The 26,355-nt window shown below is 32.4% G+C and overlaps 1 protein-coding gene and 1 long non-coding RNA gene across 2 annotated transcripts in view; one reads left to right on the forward strand and one right to left on the reverse strand.

Annotated features, from left to right (window-relative positions):
- Positions 1 to 4,369: 4,369 nt before the first annotated feature.
- The window catches only part of LOC134689997 (alpha-amylase-like), a 124,946-nt gene continuing 102,960 nt past the window's right edge, over positions 4,370 to 26,355 (reverse strand). Inside the window, exons 5-10 of the mRNA XM_063549968.1 lie at positions 25,610 to 26,253; positions 23,522 to 23,630; positions 7,385 to 7,420; positions 5,957 to 6,041; positions 4,710 to 5,040; positions 4,370 to 4,398 (exon numbers count right to left, since the gene is read on the reverse strand). Coding sequence (XP_063406038.1) covers positions 4,370 to 4,398; positions 4,710 to 5,040; positions 5,957 to 6,041; positions 7,385 to 7,420; positions 23,522 to 23,630; positions 25,610 to 26,253 — 1,234 coding nt within the window. The remainder of the gene's footprint in view (positions 4,399 to 4,709; positions 5,041 to 5,956; positions 6,042 to 7,384; positions 7,421 to 23,521; positions 23,631 to 25,609; positions 26,254 to 26,355) is intronic.
- On the forward strand, positions 14,851 to 19,015 carry LOC134691026 (uncharacterized). Its single transcript, XR_010102082.1, has 3 exons — positions 14,851 to 15,004; positions 16,993 to 17,150; positions 18,305 to 19,015. It is a non-coding gene; the product is annotated as an uncharacterized LOC134691026 (long non-coding RNA).

Raw genomic sequence — 26,355 nt, forward strand, 5'->3', positions numbered from 1 at the left:
GAAAACAATTTAACTACTACAATCTGACTTTAGACAGGCACATACATAATTCAGGGGTAATATATGTTTCTGAGCGCACAACACTCCCCTAATCTGGAACGGTGGTGCAAAACAATTCAACATAAGAACAAACTATAAAAATCCGCTAAATATTGCTTAAATTATCAGATCAATACACAGCATTTTGATTGACAATCAAAACAGCATACGACTTGTATTCAGTGGTTTCCTGGGCAAACAAATTGATGCACAACTATTCAACACAATGCCAGAAATACATGTAGGACAATGACTACAACTTGATTTCATCGAAATTTTTTGTATAAGCGGATGCAATATACGCTAATTGCCATCCAAAAGTTACGAGTTATTGTCAAATATGATGTTAAATTGAATTAAATGGTAATCAAACATGACACATACATAGTATTTATCCGAACCTACCAAAAACTAAACTCAGCATTCTCTAACTTTTCAGATACAACAACAATATAATAGACAAACGCCTAACAAACCAGCAGATTATAGAGCAATATTAATTCATTATTCTGTTTAATAAAACCACTTTAATATCAAATTGATCCAAGTTATATCCTTTTAAACACGCTGGTGTTCAAAGGGAAGAGCAGATACGAAATTGTTGACATCTTTTCATTGCAAGCCCATATAATTGTATTGTTATCATCTCCTTTTCTCAGAAAGAGTTTTACTGTGCGTGTGTTGTGCGTTTGTTTTTTCTACATCGGCTAGAGGTAAAGGGGGAGGGTTGACATCTTAAAAAAACATATTTAACCCCGCCGCATTTTTCGCCTGTCCCAAGTCAGGAGCCTCTGGCCTTTGTCAGTCTTGTATGATTTTTAATTTTAGTTTCTTGTGTATAATTTGGAGTTTAGTATGAAGAGCCATTGGTGGACTTCGGCTGTTTTTTTTCTCAATGGTCGGGTTGTTGTCTCTTTGACACATTCCCCATTTCCATTCTCAATTTTATTCAGTATGCCAAAACAAATTACCTGACGGAGTTAAAAAAAACCTATACCAATCTAAAAGGTTAAGCCTTTTTTAACTGATTATATAAAAAAAGTAGATGTGGTATGATTGCCAATGAGACAACTGTCGACAAGAGACCAACATGACACAAACATTAGTCACCGTACGGCCTGCAACAATGTGCAAAGCCCATACCGCATAGTCAGCTATAAAAGGCCTCGATAAGTCAATGTAACACAATTCAAACGAGAAAACTAACGGCCTTATTTATATAAAAAAATGAAAGAAAATGTGTTTGTTATCGTATTAGTTTGTTCTGACTTATGTTTTACAGATTCACTGTTTATCCGCGATACATTCTATATGTCTGTTTTATTTAAAACGGTGGTACAAATGTAGTTTAAAGGTTTTTATGTGTTGCTGTATATCATATTTGTTGTTTCTTTTGATGTTGTTTACATTAACCTCGCCAATCTATTTTAGTATGAACTGTTTTGCATTTTGACAATTTGTTGCATTGGGGTTGTGGTATGAGTGAAGGTTATTGTTGAACGTCGTACGATAACCTATAGTTGCTTAACTCTACTCCATTGATCATTTTGTGGATATACCCCAATATTGCCACTCAGTTCTGTTTTACACACATTTGATGTGTAAAACCTCCTGTTGTAATTTAAAAAAATGGCATTTTAACTTCTAAATATATAGAGAATAGGAGATGTGGTACAGTGTTATTACCATTTTCATCAAGACGGACATTGTCATCAGTCCGGTCAACCCCAGGAAGGCATGCCATCGCCAATATTATCTTCAGCCAACCAACGACAGAGGCAAGCGATGCCGGATCGACTACGACGAGGGATTTGACCCAGATGATCCCGAGTTGATCTGGACACAACCACACACATCGCCACTAGTGATGCCTTCTCCAGAGGTAGTAACAACAGCATTTTTGATCTTGGAACTGCCAAATACACCTTCTACACTCCTCGAAACAAAGTTAAAGCTAAACGGTCAACTGAAGCAGAACCACACAATAGGTAGAAGTTAGTCCGCAATATCCAGACAAGATAGCCGGACTGAAAAAAAATCCACATATCATCAAGGCACTATAATGTTTTTATCCAAAATTGGAACATCTGAAAGGTCATCATCACAACGGTTCCTTAGTGACTTAATCAAAAGCTATACAGAATATATATATATATATATTTACTAATGAATGTCTGATGCTAAGAGCGGGACAATAATGACGTACATCAGTCAATAATACATTTTTAAAACAAAATTACAATTAACACTTCAATGCTTAAATGTAATATTAAAAGTGTTTTTATAAATTATTACATACACCATCAAATAAATTTTAAAGCAAATTACATAATCCTTCATGTATGCCGAACATATCCGGTTGGGTTTTTCAATATATAGGATATGTTGTAAAAAAAAAAAAAAAATGCCACATACACACAAACACAAAATATGAAATCTAAAAGTTTTACCTAAAACATGTTATTAACGGGGGAAAATATTAAGACAAAAACGGTGCATCCAAATGGATTACTCAAAATATTAAGAAACAATAAACATATAATGAATGTATATGCTGCATCATGAATGTTTTACAATTCAGCCTACCTGCAATAAAAAAACATCAAGACAGGGATAACCCGTAATATATGTGTAACATGATATAACTATTAACTATAGTATATTATAAGCCGAGAATGACACAGTATATACCCTGTCTGAAACCTGATTAACATATAATATATATATATAGAATAATACATGGCAAAATCCGTATCGCATGCTATATATCTTCTGCTAAAGTATATGATAAAAAGATAATTACATGGCATTTTCATATCAGACCCTTTATCGGCCCTTGTTCTTGATGTCAGCCCTCGAGCCTGCGGCTCTTGGTCTGATATCACAACCTTGGGCCGATAAAGGGTCTGATATGAAAAATGCCATGTAATAATCTATACATACAAAATTGCTGTATTTCGTAGCAAGTATATGATAAATATGTTTAATGAACAGTATATAAGATCGCATAGAGACTATCATGTTACGCATGGTACGTCTATCCTAACTTGTAATTAGTTTATACTTAGAGGAGATGATTACACAGTTGTTCATTTTTTTTCATACACTTTGTTTGTATCACCAATGTTTCAGTGTTCATCATCAATAAAATAAAATGAGCGATGTTCTAATAAGTTAGCTGGTAATCAATTAACAAAAGGTTCAAAATGTTTTGCCAAATATATGAAAAAGGGAGAAGGTTTGGTACCATTGAAACGTTGTCGTTTGTTTATGTAATTTATACGTGTTTCTCTATTCCCGTTTTTTTCTATAGATTAGACCGTTGGTTTTCCCGTTTGAATGGGTTAACACTAGTAATTTTGGGGCCCTTTATAGCTTGTTGTTCGGTGTGAGCCAAGGCTCCGTGTTGAAGGCCGTACATTGACCTATAATGGTTTACTTTTTTAAATTGTTATTTGGATGGAGAGTTGTCTCATTGGCACTCACACCCCATCTTCCTATATCTATATATTAAGTATATGTTTCTTTTCGTGTTGATCTATTATAATGATTGATTACTTCTAGTTTCCAATATTGTCATACAATCAAAATCGATTTCCAATTTGTTTGTAGAGTACCTTCAGTACAGCATTGCTTCCTGTTTTGGTTGTATTATGACAATGTTTCAACTCAATCAATATAATATAAAAAAAATAGAGAATTCCTGAAATCATATGTAGTCTTATTTTTATTTTTAAAGTAAATTAAAGCAAATACAGAACTCAAAGGAAAATTCGAAACGTAAATTTCTTTATAAAATATAAAAATTAAAAGCTCAAACATATTTAACGAATGGGAAACAACTGTCATTTCCTGACTTGGTATAAGTATGTCCTTGTGGTTCTTCTCACATATGTAGTGAGTGATATTGTGCAGCACTAAGTTTTGTAGTAGCATTAATCATGTGTAAATGGATGAATCATAGTTTCATAATAACCTAAATCTCCAACTGATATAACAGCTGTTTATTGTTCGTTTATATTAACCAGATTGAATGAGCAACACTTACAAACATATACTATGTATTAGATTAACGTTATGACAATTGAGATACAAAACATAGACTGCATAACCGTTTATTTTCCTTGTATGCCGATGTCATCAAAATATATCAGTAAACAAATATATATAGTGTTTGTAGTGTTGTCACGATCAATATCAAACACAACTAAATATTAGGTCGACTTTAGTACGCATTTTTTTTAATTATGTGTCTTTAAAGCATGCAAAGAACAATAAGCAAAATAGTGAGGAAAAGATTTGAAAAAAAAGATATAACAGCTTCACGTTGTTACTCTCCTCTGTTCTCCAATTGTGCACCTACAATGAGAAGATAATCTGTAACCATTAAATAAATAACTTCCTTAAACACTTTTGTTAGTAATTTTCAAAGATCTTTAAAATGTATATGTTGCCTACAGTTTACAAATATCACGATAACAATGCAAATTAGCTAATGTTTCTAATTATTTTCAAAGGAATTTGAGAAAATCCTAATGTGTATCTCAAATCAAAATTACCTGATTCAAAAAGTTATTTTGTTGACAACTTCATATTGTATTTGACACAAATCGCTAGATCAGGAAATCTATGGTAGTGGCATATGCCCAGGTTTGTCGATAGCTACTTACCAATATGTATTGCCATCATTGGATCATCTGACCTACTCCTGATATGGAAATGTGCGCGTCCTGCATTATTGACAATAACTTTTGTACCAGTGCAAGTTTCACCATCTTTCTCTCCGGATATAACATCACAGTAAGTCCCTTCTGGAAGTCCAGTTGGCAACTCCAAATTTAAGTCCGGAACATCCGCATTTATCACAATGAATCCTTTATCTCCGCGGGAAAATGCTATTTGATAATTACCATTACTCCACCAATTATGTATATTAGTTCCATGGACAACATTCCGAAAGTCCACCATACCATAGATTTGTCGCCATCTATGTTCACATATCTACAAATTATGCAAACAAAAATCATATATGACAGATAAAATATATCTGATCTAAATTGTATTCGACAATTGTAACAGTATGGCTATTTTTGTTAAACCTTTTAAATACTTGTTAGTGTTGAGATTGTTTTGTATATAATGTAAACAGTTCATCGAGTGACTAAGTAAAACTTTGTAAGATAAAACGAAACTAATGTAGTTGTTTAAGTTGAAATTCCACACAAACAATTATATTAAACACGACTTTGTAGATCTAAAAACACTCACACCACATCTTCCTATATCTATGTGACATAAATCACTATATCATAAACAGTTTGAATGAAATGTAAAACCCTACTACCGGTACTGACTTCAACTTATGTAGATGTTCAGAAAATGAAAACTAAATATAAAAAATAAAAGCAAAACATCTTTAGCTAATGCATTGTAGCCTCCGGAATAGTACACAATATAATCGAAACGTTGCTGATTCAAATTTTTTTCTAGTTCTGGATTTGTCTACAATGAACCTATGACAAACGTTCAAGAGGTGAATAATTACGCGTCTTCTTAACATGTTGAATTATTGAACAGAATGTCGAAACTCGAAATAAATATAAAATAGGTAAATTGTTAATTGACATAATTGATATCTATGATAAAAATAAAACAGATTTAATTATATTTAAGATATTTTGACTGACTGAATTTGCAAGGCGGGTGTCAAATGAATATCAGGAGACGTTTGTCTTTGTACCTTGTCGATGCGTTCAGTATTGCTCCATTCGGCTGAGTTTTTGCAATTCCGTCAGTTTTATTATATGAGATTTTAACATTGGTGATCTAATGTTGTCTCAATTAAAAATTCTACTATTTTCACCTTGACATAACATTCAGCAAGCACTATAGTTTTTTTTTAATATAAATCACATACCCAACCACTACCACAGCTGAAGTCATTGCCCCATTGTACATCCTTTATAGACATATCGGGATTATGAGGAGGTCCTTGGTCAGAGCTATATAAAACAGTAATATATGTTTAACAAAATGCCGATCAAATATACATAAGAAGATGTGGTATGAGTATCAATGAGACAACTATCCATACAAGTCACAATGTATCAACAGTTGACAAGTCTAGGTCTAAATTCGGTCGTCAACGCGGAGTCTATGTTCAAACCGAACATCAAGCTACACATGTATATAAAGGGTTTCAAAATGACTAATATAAAACAATGCGAACAGGAAAACTAGCGGTGTAATCTATATAATAACGAGAATCGAGCACCATCCATGAAATAAACCAACAGCTTTCCTAACAAATATGTAATTCAAGGAACATGACCGTCAGGTATCAAAAAAGAAGACAAAACTTCAAGGGATCAGTACACTACAAACCAGTAAAAGTCTGAAATGGCCTATAGCTGTACTCGACTGTACTGATTTTTACTCGACCAGTCTGAATTGGTCTGAAATTTACTAGATAATACTCGACTGTAGTCTGAACCATACTTAACAGTCTGAACTTGTACTGGACCAGTACTTAACCATTTTATACGAGTCTGAACCATGCTCGATCTAGTCTGACAAATGTCTGAACCGTACTCGACCTAGTCTGAACCATACTCTACCAAGTCTTAACCAACCCAGACATATTCTTTGTATCTATCAACTAAACTTCATCAATTTAGGATGTTTTAAAAAAACAAATTGAACAACAACTTGAAATTAAAAATGTATTCAATATAGTATTGAAATTAAAATTTCACAATACTCAATCATAATATTACTTTAACACAATATTTATCAACACTTACATAATTATATATACATAAATTTATGAAATATAAATAAAACAAGCAGATAGAATTATCTGAAAAATGAATTGTGACTAATATTTTCAATGCTATTCAATTTTTTTTTAATATTTCAGAAGTATTTTATAGTGACTGGACTATTTTCACCATTTACTTAAGCCTAGTATAGATTTATGGTGTCAGTTGAGTTTAGTTAATAATGCAGTGAATTTTCTTTTTATTAATATATACATAAAATATAAAGCAACTTAATAAATTTAAAAAAAAGAGACTTTTGGTTTGTTTTGTTAAACCAAAAATTTAATCAATCATGATAATAGAATTTCCATAGCAACCTTTGATAACCTTTTAAAAAAAGGAAATGAGTTCCAAATTACCAGTAATTTGTTTTTATTAGATTTAAATTAAAGACATGGCATACAGAACTCACTTTAATATGGTTTAATAACCCAAATACATGCATGTTTTACAGGTAAAAAAGAAAGCCCAATTTTCTTAAACTCGTGTATTACTTATCTACACTACCAATAATTTACCTATACTTTTTTGGTACATTTCTACCCTCGTGCATATCAGTACTGTTAGGAAAGACTGAAAACTTATAATGTTATACTTTCAATGAAATCAGTACTGATTTTGTCAGTACTGTTTCAGTACTGATTTTGACAGTACTGTTTTAGTACTGATTTTGACAGTACTGTTTCAGTACTGATTTTGACAGTACTGTTTTAGTACTGATTTTGACAGTACTGTTTCAGTACTGATTTTATCAGTACTGTTTCAGTACTGATTTTGACAGTACTGTTTCAGTACTGATTTTATCAGTACTGTTTCAGTACTGATTTTGACAGTACTGTTTCAGTACTGATTTTTTCAGTACTGTTTCAGTACTGATTTGACAGTACTATTTCGGTATTGTTATTTTTAGTACTGTTTCAGTAGATTTGGTGTTGTTAATCTTTTTAACTTGAATGTGTATTGTTTCAAAAAATATTTGGAACTGAAAACTTTTAAACTCGGTAAGTATAGTATGCTATATAATAATTTGTGGCATATTTTGTATCTTTTGTAGATATCTCTGATTAAGTGTTTATTATTAGAGAAGTTTTTACAATGTGCATCTCAGTACAATTGGTATCCAAATATAGGTTTGATAATTCTGTGACAATATTATTATCCTTTTTTAGCTGGTTACGTTTTTCTCTTAGACTATATCACCATGCTGCGCAGATTTTTTTTGGCGACGTGAACATGACCAAGGAAAATTATCAAGCTTACTCTCGTCTATCGAAATACTATTGAAGCGAAGGAGAAAACAACAGAATTGAAGCAATATAAGCAGTTTATCGGATTTTACCCATTAGGAGCACCTGAATTCACTCCCGGTTTTTAATGGAGTTCGTGTTGTCTTTTATGTATTTTTCAAAGTGTTGTTGTAAATGCCCTTTTGTTTTGTGATTCTTTGCTTACCTCTTGATTTTGGTTGTGACTGTCTTTCAGTGTTTATAAAAATAATACGCATTAGGAGCATCTGAATTCACTCCCGGTTTTTAATGGAGTTCGTGTTGTTTTTATATATGTAATTTTCAATGTGTTGTTTTAAATGCCCTTTCGTTTTGTGATTCTTTGCTTACTTCTTGATTTTGATTGTGACTGTCTTTCAGTGTTTATAAAAAAAAATACGCACTCGACATCAGGAAGATTCACACTGTGGTTCGAGGCTGATATTTTACAGTATCAATTGTATAATAGCGCATAATTTATAAATATATCAAACAAGATTATAATCTTCAATACTGCCAGTTCATTTTTTGGTATTTTGCTATTGCTTAAAATATGTTGTAATTAATGCAGTTATACGTTACTATGTTAGGCAATGCATTATAATCAACACAAAACAATCTCTCGATTACCTTATTTTTAATCATAACTGGAATTTCTTTTATTTATCATAACCATTTTTTAATATATAATAAAACATGCAATGTCATACCAACATGTGAAGTTTGTGGCAAAAATCTCTGTCAATTTTACGCCCCTTGGTTATTTTATGAAAGCTTATAAATAAAACAATCAAAGAAACAATTAATTTTGCATGTATCATGTTTCATTGCTCTCCCCCTATGCCATCTTTTCTTTGGAATGCTTTGTTGAATGTCAGTTTCCTGGCTCTTTTCCTCAATTCAGTCCCGGATATGATGTGTCTTTTTACATGTACAGTGGTAATTCAAGAGGACACTTTAGTTCTAATATGAGCTCATTATAAGCATCCACCTTTAATGTTTTGATACTTGTACGAAACTCAGGATTCAATGGTTCATGATCAAATGTTGGGTATTTTTTTTTTATGAGTGCCATATTGTCTAGATACATCATTTTGATTATAGGTCTTCAATTTTCACATCGAACATTCCCATGTCTGCTCCTGTCTCCATTGCTGTTAATCATTCTGAGGAAAGAAAATGTAATGAATTTATAAATAATAAAATTGAGAATGGATATGGGGAATGTGTCAAAGAGACAACAACCCGACCAAATAAAAAAAAAACAGCAGAAGGTCACCAACAGGTCTAGGCTACAATAAATTATCTTATGTTAAAACTTTCCTCATTTCTGTGTTATGTAAAAATAAAAAGAATGCACAATTAAAAACCAATTGTTCAAAGAACAATTGAAGGTCTTTCCACAAGTAAAGATCTATTTTATTATCAAAATATTAAAAATCAATCTAAAATGTCAGTTCCTATGACTTTATAATGTAAAAATATATTTAAAGCAAAGGTCAAAATCTAGAACGTCCCATTAACCTTTGACCTTGACCTTAATTTCAAGGTCACCAACCAAGGACCTCAAACAAAAAGACCCTAGGTCTGTTATATGTATGGTTAATGAGTTATATCACTATAGGCATGATTTTAAATATAAGATGGGCGAAAACTCTCATTTATTGTTTACGCACCCTTCCAACCAAAATTTACAAGTTACAACATGTCGCAACTCACAATTTAGTAAAAAGAATTTGTCAATATCTTTCACGGTTGTTGAAAATAAGAGAAAATAAGCCAAAATCAAAATTTAGAATATGACCTTGACCTTTGACCTTGACCTTATTTTCATTTTTTTGGACCAAGGACCTCAAATCTAAAGACCCTAGGCCTATATCACTGATGGTTTACCAGTAAGAAACGCATATCACTTATATCAAATGCATAAGGGGAAATAACTCTCATATGGAGTCTCCGGATAGCTTCGGTCCGAATAAATATTCTAATCCTGAAGACGTAACGAGCAATTTGGTAAAATAAATTTGTCGTAATCTTTTATGGTTGCGAAAGAGTAGTGGCCACAAGAATAACAGTGTTTGGGGAGATAACTCTTACAACGTAAAGTATTTTGTTACGCAGTTGTAAATATTTAAAGCGTATAAACTATACGACATCATATTCCAAATATCTAAGCGACATCTTTTGAAACATCAATACTACGCAAGAAAAAAATTTAGGCGGAAGAAAAAAAAAAAAAAAAATAATAATAATCAGAACAAATTCAATAGGTCTTTCCACGGAAAAGTGGAAAGACCTAATTATGGATGGGAATGGTATGACATCAAAATTTACTTATTGCTTTATATACTGCCATAAGTCCAGTAATCACTAATGGACTGGACTTCTGATACTACATGTATATATAATATTATAATCAATCAAAGTTGAAATTTGTTTCTAAATAAAAAAAAAAGAGGGAAATATGATAATTTAATTCATCATCATCAAAGTATTGGTGTTTGCCAGTGGCAAGTATTTCATACACGTGTAGCTTTGGTCTATTTATGTGCTCTTTATAATAAGATCCGTGAAACAACGACGAAAGACATTAAAATATATACTAACTACTTTATACAAAAGTACATTAATGTTTAATAGATTGAAGTGGAAATTTAATTTGATTGAAAATTTATCGTACATAGTCATATATGTAGTACCTTGCCAGAGATGTTATACATTTATCTATGGTAGCACACAGAAACGTGTCCGGTTCCTCAAAAACGCGTCAATGATTTGATAAACATGTCAAATTGCACTGGCGAAACCACTTCTGCGGGACGCCGGTCGAGCAGTACCCTCATAGACATACATTTTGTAAAAAGACATTTATAGGCATCACCGGATAATATTAAAACAATAGAATTTACTTACTATTTATAAACGATGATTTAAACTTTACAAAACTTATTAAATGCAATGTAAATGGGTTTTTTTTTTCTAAATACGCATGACATATTTGCCACTGGACATTAAGTAATCAATAGTAAATTATGTGTTGTAAACTTAGCCTGCAGTTATGCTTGTTATGAATTACCTTTGCTGAACAAACTAATGTTTATCAATGACATACAGTAAACGTGGTCAATCACCGGGAATGAAATACAATATAAATGTACATGATGTATTAGTTTTCTAAATTGTGAAGTACCTCTGTCTGAACTTTATAATAATAATAATCATATTGATAAAGAAAATCATAAATTAAAGCGCATCAAATAAAAATAACTTTTTATTCTGCAATTTTTTTTTTAACCAGACCTATAGTCTGTGTCTGCAAGCAGAAGAAAGCGTGCACAGTGTAGCATACCTTGGACGTTTGTCTGTACGGATTACTAAACCTTTCCTCCAGATTTTTTTTGGGCACCTGCTTCGACTTTTTTTCTAATCATTTACAATCCAACCGAACAATACGGGTTCTATCGTATCCCACACCATTAATATTGAATTGCGTTTTTACTTTACATCATTGGGGGTATATGAGTTTTGAAATATTCTGGCGTTTTTAACCGGACACATTCTAAATTATCGGACACGTTTTTGAGATTGTAACAATACAAAAGAGGTTATTGTCTTAAGTCAGGAGTTTGATATTCTGTAGTTGGTTTTCAAGTTTGAATGGTTTTACACTAGTCACTTTTGGGGCCCTTTACACCTTGCTGTTCGGTGAGACCTCATGCCGGCACGATGTTGAAGACCGTACTCTGACCTATAATGGTTTACTTCTACAAATTACGACTTATATGAACAGGAGACTTTTCTCATTGGCAGTTATACCACATCTTCTTATATATTAATACAACACTGAGCCACCCAACCCATCCACCCCAATTACTCGTTTGTGAGGGCTGCCTAGAGTCAGAGGTGGATTTAGGGGGGCTGGAGACCCGCCCCCCCTTTTTGGAAAAAAATTGGTTGCTTATATAGGGGAATCATTGAAGCGTGACTGGAGCCGGCCCCCTCTTAGGTCAGTCACTGGCCCCCCACTTATGTAAATTTCTGGATCCGCCACTGAGAGTGGTTACACCGGGCCAAAAATGCATCGGACTGAAACAACATACTGGTTGTGTGTACACTGACAATCAAATTAAAATTAAAATAAAAAAAAAAAATGTATAAAATATTGTAAAAAATAATTTTTCATTTGAGTGCATTTACGTAACAATAACACAATGTAACCGTAGACATAAATATCATTGTTACACTCGTAAGTATTCTATGTAGTTCCTTAGTCAACCCTAGGTCTGCATTCCGGCGATATAGCCTAAACTTCATTGTAACAATAACTTTTTTACGACTGTTACATTTCAATGTAACCATAGCCAGTACCAAAATAAAATAGAAATTCAAATATTTCACAGACATCTTTATTTACAATATAAAAATAGGAAGACTGTTGAATGATTTTCAGTGGCGGATTCAGAGGGGGGCATTTTTTTGTAAAATGATTAATCAGACTAGACTTCGTAAACTTTGCCATTTCCCGAGTATTTAATTTTTATACGACAATTCTTTACTTATAAAGACATTTTTCGCTGGCCGGTATTTACTGATTGTCAAAGTCATGTGATTTGCTATGGTGGAGTTGACCAGTGCGTTGAAAAAACGGCACTCGGTCATTTTGAAATTCAAATTACAGTAATACACATTGCTTAGGCTGAGGTTGTCATGAAAATCAGGAAACCTTCAAAGCGACACAGGATTGAACAAGAACGTATTGACTTCTATTTCATTATTCCACTAAACAGAAAGTAATGGTAAATACTCTATAGACTATTACACTCTCATGAAAAAAAAGTTCCACAATATTATTTACCTACGAAAACATGTTTAACAAAATGAATAATGATCCCCAGTCAGTATAAGCTCTAGAAAGATTTCAAGTCTCAGGTACGAACCATTTGATTTGAGGAGGCAGTCTGAGATATTTGAGAGAAAAAAAAATGACTCTGATTCTTAAACAAAAATTTTGGCCGTATCTAGATTGAAAACAATAGTCTTGTCCACTTTTTTGCTATTAAAAGCTAAAATTTCCAACAAAAATATTTAGCATGAAATGAACATGATGAATAAAAACGGGCGTATTTTTTTGTGGCCGGGGTTTGCATGTCTGACTGGAATGTCTGTTTTGCCGGACTTATATATATTGAATACTTTTTTCAAGACCAGACTGCATGCAACCTGCCTACTAGGTGTGACTTTTATGTCTCCATTTGTTGACCGTCATTCATAACTTCGTTGTCATTTCAGACACGTTCGTAGTCTTTGTTGGATTTGGAACTCCTCACTTCGGTTCCCTAAGTTATGTTGGGTGAAACATATCAATCAAACATTTTGATAAAAACTGCTTGTTTGTCTTTTTTAACTCGTGTCGGTTGTATTGTAAATTTCATCTAATTTCCATGTCTATTTTTTACTGACAAGTCCTACATCAAATATATATAAAAATATACATATATGCAGCAACAACTGAACAGCAAAAAACACAGCAGTCAATGTGGCGAGATGAAATAATTTTGTAGGCACCTAGGACTTATATATTAAAATGTTTCCCAAATTAAATGAAGCATTGGGCCCTATAAAAAAAAATCCTGTCAAAATAGGAAACACATTTTTAAAAGGGGGTTCCAAATCTGGAGATAGGGTTTCCAAATAGATTTCCCTTTTCAAATTTATGCATTTATCGTTAAAAAGGGGTCCAACCTTCGAACCCCTCCCCCTTCGTACGCCGAGGGGTGTACCGCACCTCCCTTTATACAATCATATGTTTAGAAAGTCAGGCTGATCATTTCACAAATATCAATTTGACAAATATTAATACTATAATAATTTATTTAATAAGGTTTGGCAAAGAAGTAATAATATGTATATCCAAAACAACCCGCGATTTTATACCTATTTTGACATTTACAGAAAGTTCTGTAACCAGAGGCGGATCCACCCATTGTTTTAAAAGAGGGTTCCAAACACAGGCACTTGTTTCTATCCATACGAAGGTCGACATATGACTTCGCATTCTTATTAAATTTTTAACGTTTTTATACTGATATTTCCATTTTTTTTTTGGGCACATTGATAGTAAAAAAGAAAATATCAGAACAGCAAATAGAAATAGTAAATAATGCCCCCGAGGTCATATGTAATAGGACTAGGATAGAAACAAGTGTCTGTGGTTCCAAACACTCTGGATAAAAGGAAAAAGGGGGGTTCCAACTCAGTCCCCTAAAGATTTCATAATTATAGCGAAAAAATGGGGGAAATAAAATATTTTAAGTAGTATTATATAGCCTATAATGCATTGAACGTCCAAAATAATATGGTGTTCCCACCCCCGGAACCCCAGGGGTCCGCCACTGTGTAACGCGTATTCTGCTTTTTTAACTAACGTAATATGTTTTGAATTAGCTATATGCTACACTTTTCTCAGTTTTAAAAGATTCAATGTACTACTATACCTTAATCTACCTTCAATCCCATTGTGGTATTCAATCCAGAAGAAGTTTGAACTGTTGAACTGTTGAAATGTCAGTGCGAGTGCAAAAATAACGTTTGTAAACAATGAATGACGTCATGTGTAAATCCAATCACATAAACGTTTTACAATAGGCAATTGTATGTTCCATATTGACGCGCTTTTGTGATGACGATAATAACATCAACGGCAAAATTTGAGACAACAGTAGATCAGCCTGGAAGGATAGGATACAGAAATACAGTAGAGAAAATATCGGTTTACCAGCCACTTGCAGAAATTCTTAAAGTTACAGAAAGAGACGATTGTTACGACAAGTCAGAGATGGCGGATCCTTTTCGAATCATCTACGGATTGCTATTGTTCATGTATGTTTTACAAGTCAAATGTAGGCTATGTGTCAGCAGATCAGATGACCAGAAATTAACAAATATAGGTCACCATACGGCCATCAATAATGAGCAAAGCCATATCGCATAGTCAGCTAAAAAAAGGCAACAAAATGACAAATGTCAACGAATTCAAACAAGAAAACTAACGTTCTTATTCATGTACAAAAATGAACGAACAATGGATATGTAACACACCAACAAACAACAACCACTGAATTACAGGCTCCTCACTTCGGACAGGAACATATATACAGAATGTGGTGAGGTTAAACATGCTAGGGTCTTCCCCCTAAACCTGGAACAGAGTTGTAACAGTACTACATAACAACAAACTATAAAATTCAGTTGAAAAAGGCTTATTTAACTTTAAATAACAGATGAATGCAAATAGAAATACATCTCAGTAACAAAAACATAATGGACGTTACAGTTACTCAACAAAAAAGGTCACTAAATACAGATCTGAGAGTACTTGCAGTTACTGACAGCTAGTTCAAAGCTGAGACTACTATTACTGTTATAGTAGTCTCAGTTCAAAGCCACTAACAACTAATAACAAAAATCATGCATCTAACTTCAAAGACTTAGTTCATAGTTTTTTTTTTTACTTCAGTTGATTATATTTAATCTTAGTTTTTTTCTTCTGTTAAAAAGAGATTAAATAACGGACGCAATGTTCAACAAATTTGTTTAAAGATGGCAAATTTGTGTTACATTCGTTAAATTTATAATAATACACACAAACTAAAGAGACAGAAAGACAAAGTTTGTCTCCAACGACAAGCAAGAATAAACCAAGAAACAGAAAACAGACAATTTTTCAATGTCCTATTTGGCTGGCTTTCATATTATTCCCATTGTTGTTATAAAGTAGACAGAAGCAATGAAGAATCGATAATAGTGTGGTGCTTGCATATGAAGAAAAGAGAATAACAGGCAAAATTAATAATAAAAAGTGAAAAAGGATATAGAATATTACAGAATACAGAAATGAAGAAACCACTTCCAGACCTGACCCTTTTATAAGTTGCACATTTTTTTTATTTTATTTTTTTGCCTTTTAAATCTTTCTGTTCGGACACCATATTGGTCCGACACCCCAATAGCCTGACGCCCTATTAGTCCGACGACCCATTGGACCGACACACGAATACTAGTAATCCGACACATAATTATTGAGCAATATTTTGTATGAATAATATTTATATTTTAAGAGGATAATCCCCATAGTTTAAAATGATCCCACTGAGATTCCTCAAAATAATAACATATTAGAGTACATGTATTAAAAATTTGCTTAATGTCCAGTGGCAAATATTACATGCATGTTCAAAAAAATTGTTAAATAAGTTCAATAGGTAAGTCCTGTAAAAGATGTCATCTTGGGTGAAAGAAGGTCAACGAAACTTGGACTGCCACTGGACAACGAAAGCATATTGAAGGTGGACAGGAATTTGCCCTGCTGCATATTCAGACAAAAGGCCACCGACGGCCTCTCAAAGAGTTGTTGCAATAGTTATTAACCTGTAGAGATCATGGCACTCTCTTTCTATACATGCTATATGAGGCATCCGATTACAGGTGACCAATCTTACATTTGTTTAAAATTAAACATCCCGCACAATTTTACTACCAATGGTTTTACTGTTTTTACTGTATCACATAAACATTATCCGTTGTGATGACTGACTTGCACTTCTGGTGACATTTTCTTAGTGAGAATGTGTTCACATATGGGACATATCTTGTCCTTATGTTCCACGTAAGTGTCATCAATAACTCCTGAACCACTTTACAGAATTTTGTAAATCATCGATACAAACTTTATCTCATGATGTATTTTTTCAATGGACAATTTACAAAGTGTTACGTCCATAATTAATACCATAACATGCATGTTGGGAAAAACAACTTTTTTATAAATGCATGCAAAGTATTTGATGCAGTATGATCTATTGTTATAGGTATCTAAAAATGGATCCCACCAGAACACAAAGACTAAGTCTATGAGGAAAATAAAGTTTTAGATCAACGACTAAAAAATGTCCTGAACAGATAAAACATGAGATAGAGATAGAACTGGTATGAAAGGTGACAGTAGAACATTGAAATAATTTGAAAGGTAGGTATATATATATAGTTTTACACTCAATTATGATTTTTTTTAAAGTAAGTATTTGCAGTTATTCCTTTAATTTTGTGTGTTCATCTGACAACAAACCAACAGCGAGCAAGTTCAAAAAAATAAAGAGTAGAAATACAATTCTTCAACAATTGAAATATATCATTAAAGTTAACAAAGAAGTCTACGGGAACTACATAATCCGTACACACAACTTCTTATATAACTGTTTCACAGATTGCATTGATATTGTGCTCGAAAAATCAGATTATATTAATACATATGTGTTTTGTTGCCGATCCAAAGATGTCAGAGTATTACAGCAGGACATAGTTGAACTAAAGGAAATATAAACAAAGATCTCCTTCTCTGTAACCGAATAACAGATTTAAAAGATAGTAATTTATTATAATGAGAATTTCCACTGGTACTTATAATGAAAAAAATCACAAAAAGAAGACTTTTATTTAATTTTTAAACTATTGCATATGTATAAAATGATAAAAAGTTGTAGGATTGTCACTAAGACAACTATCCACCAAATTTGAGACGATGTGAATGTGAACAATAATAAACAACTGTGCAGACTTCAACAATGAGAAAACCCATACCGTATTGTCGGCTACAAAAGACCATGACATAAACAATATATGAAACAATTTAATTCAGAAAAATTAACGACCTAATTTATAACAAAACAAATTAAAAATGTTAAAAGTGCAGCCCGTATTGAAAACATGGATATTTGCCATGAACCCAGACTTGGGACGCTAAAATTCTTCTCCAAATCGTATAAGATCAGGTCCTAAAGTCATACAAAATTTTCTCAGTGCCCGGAGAAAAAAAATCGTGGTCGAAAATTGAAATCCAGCATTTTGATTGGTTGATTTGTTGATTTTGGAGTTTGCATAAATAACTGACTCGAAAGTTTAATGACTTCAAGGCCAGTTTTCAAGTAGGTAAATCAAACATTGTTCCATTTTTTTTCTTTCATTTTTCTCCCTGTATAATATAAACCTTGTATAATTAACGTTATACCACCTTTAGCAATGCATGTACACTGATTCACATTATGTCATGGTTGACCTATGTTTAATCTTATTATTGGACTTTAACAAAATGATAAATGTTATAATCCACTTTTTCCTTTCCAGAAACAAGTTGGCAAAGATATATATCACATGCATAGGAAGAGCAATGGAAAATAACATTGAAGCAGAATTATGAAACAGTTATTAAAAAAAAACATTAAATTGAGAGAGAGAAAAACACATTTTTTTACTTTTTAATGCTGTTCATTCTTAAGATTACTGTTTATTGTATTTCGATGGAAGTTATTGCAGTTGATAAGAAGATAGAACAAACATTTGAGTTCTTCAGCTTGTTTTATTCAGTCAATAAAAATTAATTTTGAAAAGCAAACCATATATGTTCAAAAATCCAAAAGGTTAATTATGTACCAAATGACCTCCGTCAGACATTAATCAGTCTGTTGGAAATCTTTCTTTAAATTTTTATGCTTATTTTACAAAATGTACCTTTGTTTGTATGTCTGTAAGATTCAAATCAATCAGAGATTTCTGAGAAACTACAAACCAAGAGTTTCTGAAAGTCATCAGTCCTCATGTGAACATGCTATACTGAGTAATGTAGTTCTTACCCTTTCAACTCCCCGTTAACGGGATGCCTAAATATTGTAGCTCTAAATTTCATATATTCTTTTCGTAAAATACGCTCTGCAGTTTTATAGGAAAGAGAACAAGAGTTATGCATACATGTATTTAAGTTACTATTCACAATACACTCATTACAAGTGAATGAAATTGCAGCATGATTAATGTATACAAAAAAAAAGAAATCTGTCAATAAATGTATTTAACCATTAAAAATCTTACATTGAGCATATGATTGGAAATTTATTTATGAGAAGTTAGACTTAAAAAAGTGGTCGCATTCTGAATATTCGCTCAGCTCACAGTAAAAGGAGAAAAACATACACTGTTCAGTCTGAAGGTACCTGTTCATGTAGGGGGACATGTCTTATAGCAGATTCTCTCCGTGTATTGAACTAGCATGTTAAAAAGGAGCTCAGTGCATTATTGGTCTAGTTCTGTACAAAATATGTTATTTACATTGTATTTATAACTGAGTATCATGTCCTCTTCCTGCACTTAACTTGCCACTGGATCACATAACATCAATCCATCCACCCATCTTCTCAAAAGTAATATATCGAGTTCCAATGTTCAATATGTTCTGATTTGACTCAAGCAAGATATAAATACATGTAATATGTTATTGTCAAATAGAAGTATTAATAAGTATTAAAAACATAAACCTTGTAGACCACACAAGATGCAATTCTGACAATAAATATGACATAAAGCCAGAATATTTAAAAAAAAAAAAAAAAAGCTAAAGTAACTGTCGAAGAGCTGGATCTAAAGCTGAACCACTTCAGGACAACAAAAATCAGAGAAATAAAAAAAAACATAACGAAAACATTAACATGTCACGATAAAGAAAATGAATGGAAATGGGGTAAGTGTCAAAGAGAACAATTAACCCACCCCAAATATACAAAACAACTAGGCATCACTATACAGATACAGTCTGATTTAAAAAGTGTTATAATGAAACAGTACTGACGAAATTAGTAACGAAACACTACTTACGAAATCAGTACTGAATCATTACTGACGAAATCAGTACTATCAAAATCAGTACTGAAACAGTACTGACAAAATCAGTACTGAAACAGTACTGTCAAAATCAGTACTAAAACAGTACTGTCAAAATCAGTACTAAAACAGTACTGTCAAAATCAGTACTGAAACAGTACTGACAAAATCAGTACTGAAACAGTACTGTCAAAATCAGTACTGAAACAGTACTGACAAAATCAGTACTGAAACAGTACTGTCAAAATCAGTACTAAAACAGTACTGTCAAAATCAGTACTGAAACAGTACTGACAAAATCAGTACTGATTTCATTGAAAGTATAACATTATAAGTTTTCAGTCTTTCCTAACAGTACTGATATGCACGAGGGTAGAAATGTACCAAAAAAGTATAGATAAATTATTGGTAGTGTAGTATATTCTTAAGGCCTTGTTATTTAAGTTAACAGGATGTTGCAATTTTGAATTAATGTTATTTAGAATCTAATACCTCTGACCAGGTGTGATCTTATTAACGAGTATGCCACAAACAGAGGTAATATTTTATACTTTACCGCTATAAATCAGAAGAACAATTTTATTAATTTCTTTTATTTTATCCCTTTTTGATATTAATCATATATAATATATATATTTTTTAATCCCAAATTATAATAGATCTATTTCTAATATAAGGTAAGACAATTCATTGATTGTGTTTGCTGTTGTTATTTATTCCAGTTAAAAGGAAATTCATTTCAACAGTTAAAAAAGTAGAAGTTATTTGGTCCAGTATGGTTCAGACTGGTCGAGTTTGTTCAGACCTTTGGTTAAGTATTGTTTAGACTGGAACAATAGGTCGAGTACAGATCGAGAATGGGTTAAGACTGTTTCAGACTGGTCGTGTAATAGTTCAGACTATTTTCAATGACAATGGTCAAGTACAATTCAGTACAGTCGAGTATGGTTCAGACTGGGGTCGAGTTATATCAAGTACAAGTCGGACCAATTCAGACTGTTCGAGTAAAATCAGTACAGTCGAGTACAGATATAGGCCATTTCAGACTTTTACTGGTTTGTAGTGGTAACAAATTATAAGTCGACGAAAACCTACACGATAGCCAAAAAAAAAGAAAAAATATTTAACACCCCGCAAAAAAAAACACCTGTTTATAAAAATAGAACTATCATCAGTTTCAGTATATTATCTGATTTAATCAATCGAGATAGTTATGTAATCTATTTTTTTTTTTTTTTTTAAGTCTGAACCTCAGCGAGGACTTAAAATTCGACAACTAAATTATGAAGATTTTATAAATCCGTTCATCAACGAGTAATTTTGTTAAAATCTGTTTTTCTAATGATTTTCAAGTAAATGCTCATTTTGGACAATCAAATATCACTTCCAGGTGTCTTGATTTTAACGTCATACACGTATTATCAACTTAACACATGGTTTAGCACATTCGGCTTCATTCAGAGAGGTGATTTCGATTTCGACCTTTACACTTAGCCATTTATCTACTGATGTCATCAGGAATTGTATGTTTATTAAATGTTTTAAACAAATTGTATATAAAGAGTTAAATTGTCAGAGAATAAAAGAAAACAAAATAAATAAAACCAATTATTGAGAATCCCACAGAAACAGTTAACAAAAAAGATCGTATGAATAAGAACAATAGTTATCAAAGGTACCAGGATTATTACAGATACACTTAATTAAAAATAACTAAAAGTTAAACGAAATTGTGTGTACAATGTATAATCATGATTATAAACCTTTTAACACGGGAAATAAGACAAAAAAGGTCATTGCATCGAACGTCTATGGTTTCAATTACGGACGAACAATCTTATAATATAAATGCGATATAAATGACTCTATCGAATGCAAGATAGCAGGTACACCAAGATTCGGACAATATGTCCACTATAATTGAATTCAGTTAGAAACGTGTGCCCTATGGGTTTGGAGAGTGTGCTGTGTGTTTCTCCGTAAGGTTAGTATTTTTATTCGAAAAATACCTACATTGTAAAAAAAAATCATATGATCCGGCCCGTTTTTAAGCAAACATGTATATACTCATCTGGTCCAAATATTAGCGTACTCCGAGTCCGATGTACACCGGCATTGTCATTTTGAAAAAGGAGTCACCATTTAAAGGCATGTTACACACCGGGAAAATATTGTTTGTCATTTCCCGGTCATGAAAGGATTGTTGTCTTCTGATCTCAATTCTTTTCAATATTCCCCCGATGTGCCTCTTCAAAACCCAGTACTCTTATCGATGCCTGTCAAATTGAAATATCATTTTTGCATGTAAGTTTATCATTTGACATGTTTAATGCATCTATACGACATTTCTGATCGATAACATGTCAGTTCTGTTCCTTTGCGACTCATTTATTGACGTTAGCTACAACGTAAATGCAGACGACTATATAATGGCATCACGCACGTGTCACATGACATGCTCATATTTGTCTACAGAACTACCAGTATATAGATTCTTTGTCATCCCGATTGTGCCATGGAAACGACAGTAAAAACGTGTTTACCCGTCCGTGAGTTGAGGTCATGGTTATTTTTACGAATATGTACTGTTACAAATAGACCTTTTTTTCATTTGTAATATTTGTTCTGTCTATGAAGAAATAACATTAAAAAAATGGGGTAGACACTCAATAACCTGCGTAGCGCGTTATTTTAAAGTGTGTAGAACATTTTTTATGTTATTTTGAATGAAACAAAAAAAATCATTCATTCTTTATAATCTAATTCTAAATTCCATTTTAAACTGGAGTAAATCATGAAAAAAACGTTGATAAAGTCACGTTCATACGACAAAATTACGTGTATGAGCTGATAGACAAAACACTGTCAGCAAATCAGAAGACGTGGTCCATTCAAAATTAAGTTATTTTAAAATACGAGTAGATAAGGAATATGCAAGTAGTTCAAGTTTGTTAGTTTCATTCATTAGCGTATCTCGTATCTCGTTTTATATATAGATTATACCATTGGTTTTATGGTCTGAATTGTTTACACTAGTCACTTAAGGGCCTTTTATAGCTTGCTGTTTGGTATGAGGCTCCGTAAAGAAGGCCGTTAATTGTTTAATGTTTACACATTTTGACTTTGATGGATAGTTGTCTCATCAGCACGCATACCACATCTTCTTATTTAAAGTAACTATAACGCTGCATTTTCCTTTATAACTCCTGTCATCCTGAACTGTTATAGAAACTATTACATCTCACAATCGGAAATAGTTATATGTGTATCTATATTGAACAATTTCATACAAATAACAATGAACATACATCCTACCTTTTATCTGTCAGTAGGTAGTCCGTCACTGTACCGGATAGAATTTACTATTGAACACAAACAATATTTTGTCGGGGTACTTTTGTACATAGAGTATTAATATACAAATATCTTTAAAAAGCGTTGTCTTTAGAGCGCGACATAAGCATGCACCCCCTGGCAATTATCAAAGTGTATGGATATGAATGTGTCTTAATTTACTTATCTATAAAAGGTAATGAATGAGGCAACAATACGATTAGTTACTGTATATAATGTTTCCAATATGTGGGATTTGTTGGGGGGGGGGGGGGGGTCTGTCGGTGTTTGTCATTGTATAAAAAGTAATTAAAACGTATCCGAATAAAATTCAAAACAATGGCAAATAATAATTACCTGTAAAAATTGAAACTGCTCATCACTCTTGTAAAACCATAAGGATGTGCTAACATGAAGGCAGTTGCCATTTTATACCTTTTAGGATCTCTATGTGACAAGACACCTCCTGAATAAAATGTGTTTGTTTAAAACGTAATTGATCTGTATTATTTCAGTAATTTAAAGGTTTATATTGTTTCATTTATTCAGCAGAAAGACATAAAGACACTTGCTTTATTTATCATACATTGTTTAATAGTTAATGTTAATTATTAATCATTTTTAATGAAATGTTAATAAACGATTTTTTTATTAATTTTATTTATGTTTTTGCAATTTCATTTCTTTTTTATTAAAAAAAAACCCAACAAGAATTACAAAAGTGCACAATACATGTCAGTGTCTAATCAAATTATATGTATTGCATCTCAATGATGTGGATAATCCATTAAAGTCACACGACTCAGTAATCTAACTTTGGTGCCTGTTTTTATTTCTAAATTGATACAAGCTTTAGTACGCAATTCATCAGTTAGTTGTGTAACATTCTTGTTCAATGAATATGCAATGAATATATAGATTTAAAGTGTATTTGTCGTTTTTTTGGTTTTGATTTTATTTCGGTTTATTTCGGTTTATTAGAGTGATTAATTATATATTGATATATTTCATCCGTTAACTTAGATTATGTTTTTTTTCAGTTTATTGCTAGATTTTCAAGTAACTTCAATGCATCCCAAAATTCATACTTTTTACATTAGCAGTACACAACAGAGGTTATATCGCAGTAAGTATATTTGTTATAGATGATAATCGAATCGATGAATAATACTCACCTAAATGTATTCAATTGTTCAATTGTTATGTGTTCTTATTTAAGTATGAATACGTCAAATTATTGATTGATTGGTATTTAAGATAAAAATGTTGTTTATATATATAAATGAACACATTGATAAAAAAGCATACTAAATGACAGAACTGTAATTAGGAAGAGACGTCTCAACAATAATCTAAATAAAGAACATATGGATACACGTGGTATCTTATTAACGAACCAACGCTTGTTTATCCTTCAATGTATCTACATTATATAATGGTCTCTCAGATGTAAAGTCATCTGTATATTATATAAACACACGAATCTAGTTAACTGAACGTTAATTGTTCGTCTTTTCGTCGTTTGGCGTTTGAAATTGGCCATAGTTTTGTCGGTGTCAATTCGACTGGAATTGTATTTTCACCTTCCTTTTAGTATAAAATTAAGAAATTAGAAATGACACAACACTTCACTGGACACCAAATGATTTAACAAGTATATGTCACCGTACGGCCTTTACAATGAACAAAACTAATACCGCATGTTACAAACGGTAAACGTCAACGTTCCACGATTCTGAAACTGTTTAAATTGTTTCTAATAGAAAGTACCTTACTTATGATTCGAACAAAAAAATCTCACTCAGTCTTAAAGACAGAAGATGGTAGTTCCGATCAAGGAGTACTCACAGTGACTGACAGAAAATTCCAACTAGTGCATACAATATGCTTTTCAAAATTATATATATGTCAGAAGCCATCAATACACGTAGAGTTAAAATGTCATCAACAGTCCGAGCAAAGCAGGACAAGTGCTATTGCAGAATATAAATATGACAGGATATCGACTGTGCTTGTTAATAGCTATATAGCCGTTAGCAATATATCCTTATTTATGTTTAAATGTATTGACATTAATCAAAGATTGTACATTTTGAATTAGCTGTCAATTCTAGTAGATTTTAATTTCAGTGAAATTGTTGTATTAGTACTTCTATTACGCCTTCTGTTATCAGATTATACATTTTATTAACAATATCTTTCTGGAGTACAGCTACCTTTTGTTTACAAAATATCCAAAGGTTATAAGGTAATTGAGTAATTTACATTTTAAAATCATTTTTATCATGCGTGTGTAGATGGGAAAGGTGCGAAGGGAGTGAAATAATACGACCGTGACAAAAACAAAGAAAACCTGCAACTACAACCCTTACATCATCTAGATTTACCTCATATGAAGTATGTGAAGTGTTTCAAAGAAAAGTATTAATTTTAGGGTTAACCAACCTCCTCCACCATGACCTCTTTGGTTGTCATGGTTATCGATAAATACTACAACATCGTCGGAATTTGGCATATTCCATTCAGTTCCCCAGTTCTCCAACCATTTCGCCTGATTTTTTCTTAGGAATACTTCAGCCAGTTTAGTTCCAAAGATGAAGTTTGTTACACGAGCAAAGCCTGTATATTCGAATGCGCTGATAGCTTCCTCTTTTTTGCCATTATCAATTACCTCTTGGAAAATGAATGGTCTTCTTGGTGATCCAGGGAAATAATCTTGGTTCAAATCTTCAAGATTTTCATAAATAGCATGAAGATGATCAGGCCACATATGTTTAGCAGCGTCGATCCTGAAACCAGCGACTCCTTTTGATATGAGACGATTCATATATTTTGTTATGTTGTTCCTTACATTGTCACGTCCTTGATTCAAGTCTGCAAGTCCCTCTAGACGACAGTTCCTAACTTCGTGTTTGTTTCCATAGTCTTCGATGTTTAAATGTTTTGTTTTACATTCGCCTCTTCCGTTGAAATCACTAGATGAATACAATCCTGGATAACTAATGACTCCGTCCCATTTGAAAGTGCCTGTTCCTGTTTCCTCTGCATATGCTGTAGACATGTGGTTTATTACAGCGTCGACGTAAATTCTGTAGAAATTAAATTATTTATCTGAATTCGTACATATTGCTAAATAATAACCTAGACATACTGTTTTGTAGTTGATATATAACAGATGTATCTAAAAGTAG

The sequence above is a fragment of the Mytilus trossulus genome, chromosome 11 (genome assembly GCF_036588685.1).
Source record: "Mytilus trossulus isolate FHL-02 chromosome 11, PNRI_Mtr1.1.1.hap1, whole genome shotgun sequence".
Lineage (NCBI taxonomy): Eukaryota > Metazoa > Mollusca > Bivalvia > Mytilida > Mytilidae > Mytilus > Mytilus trossulus.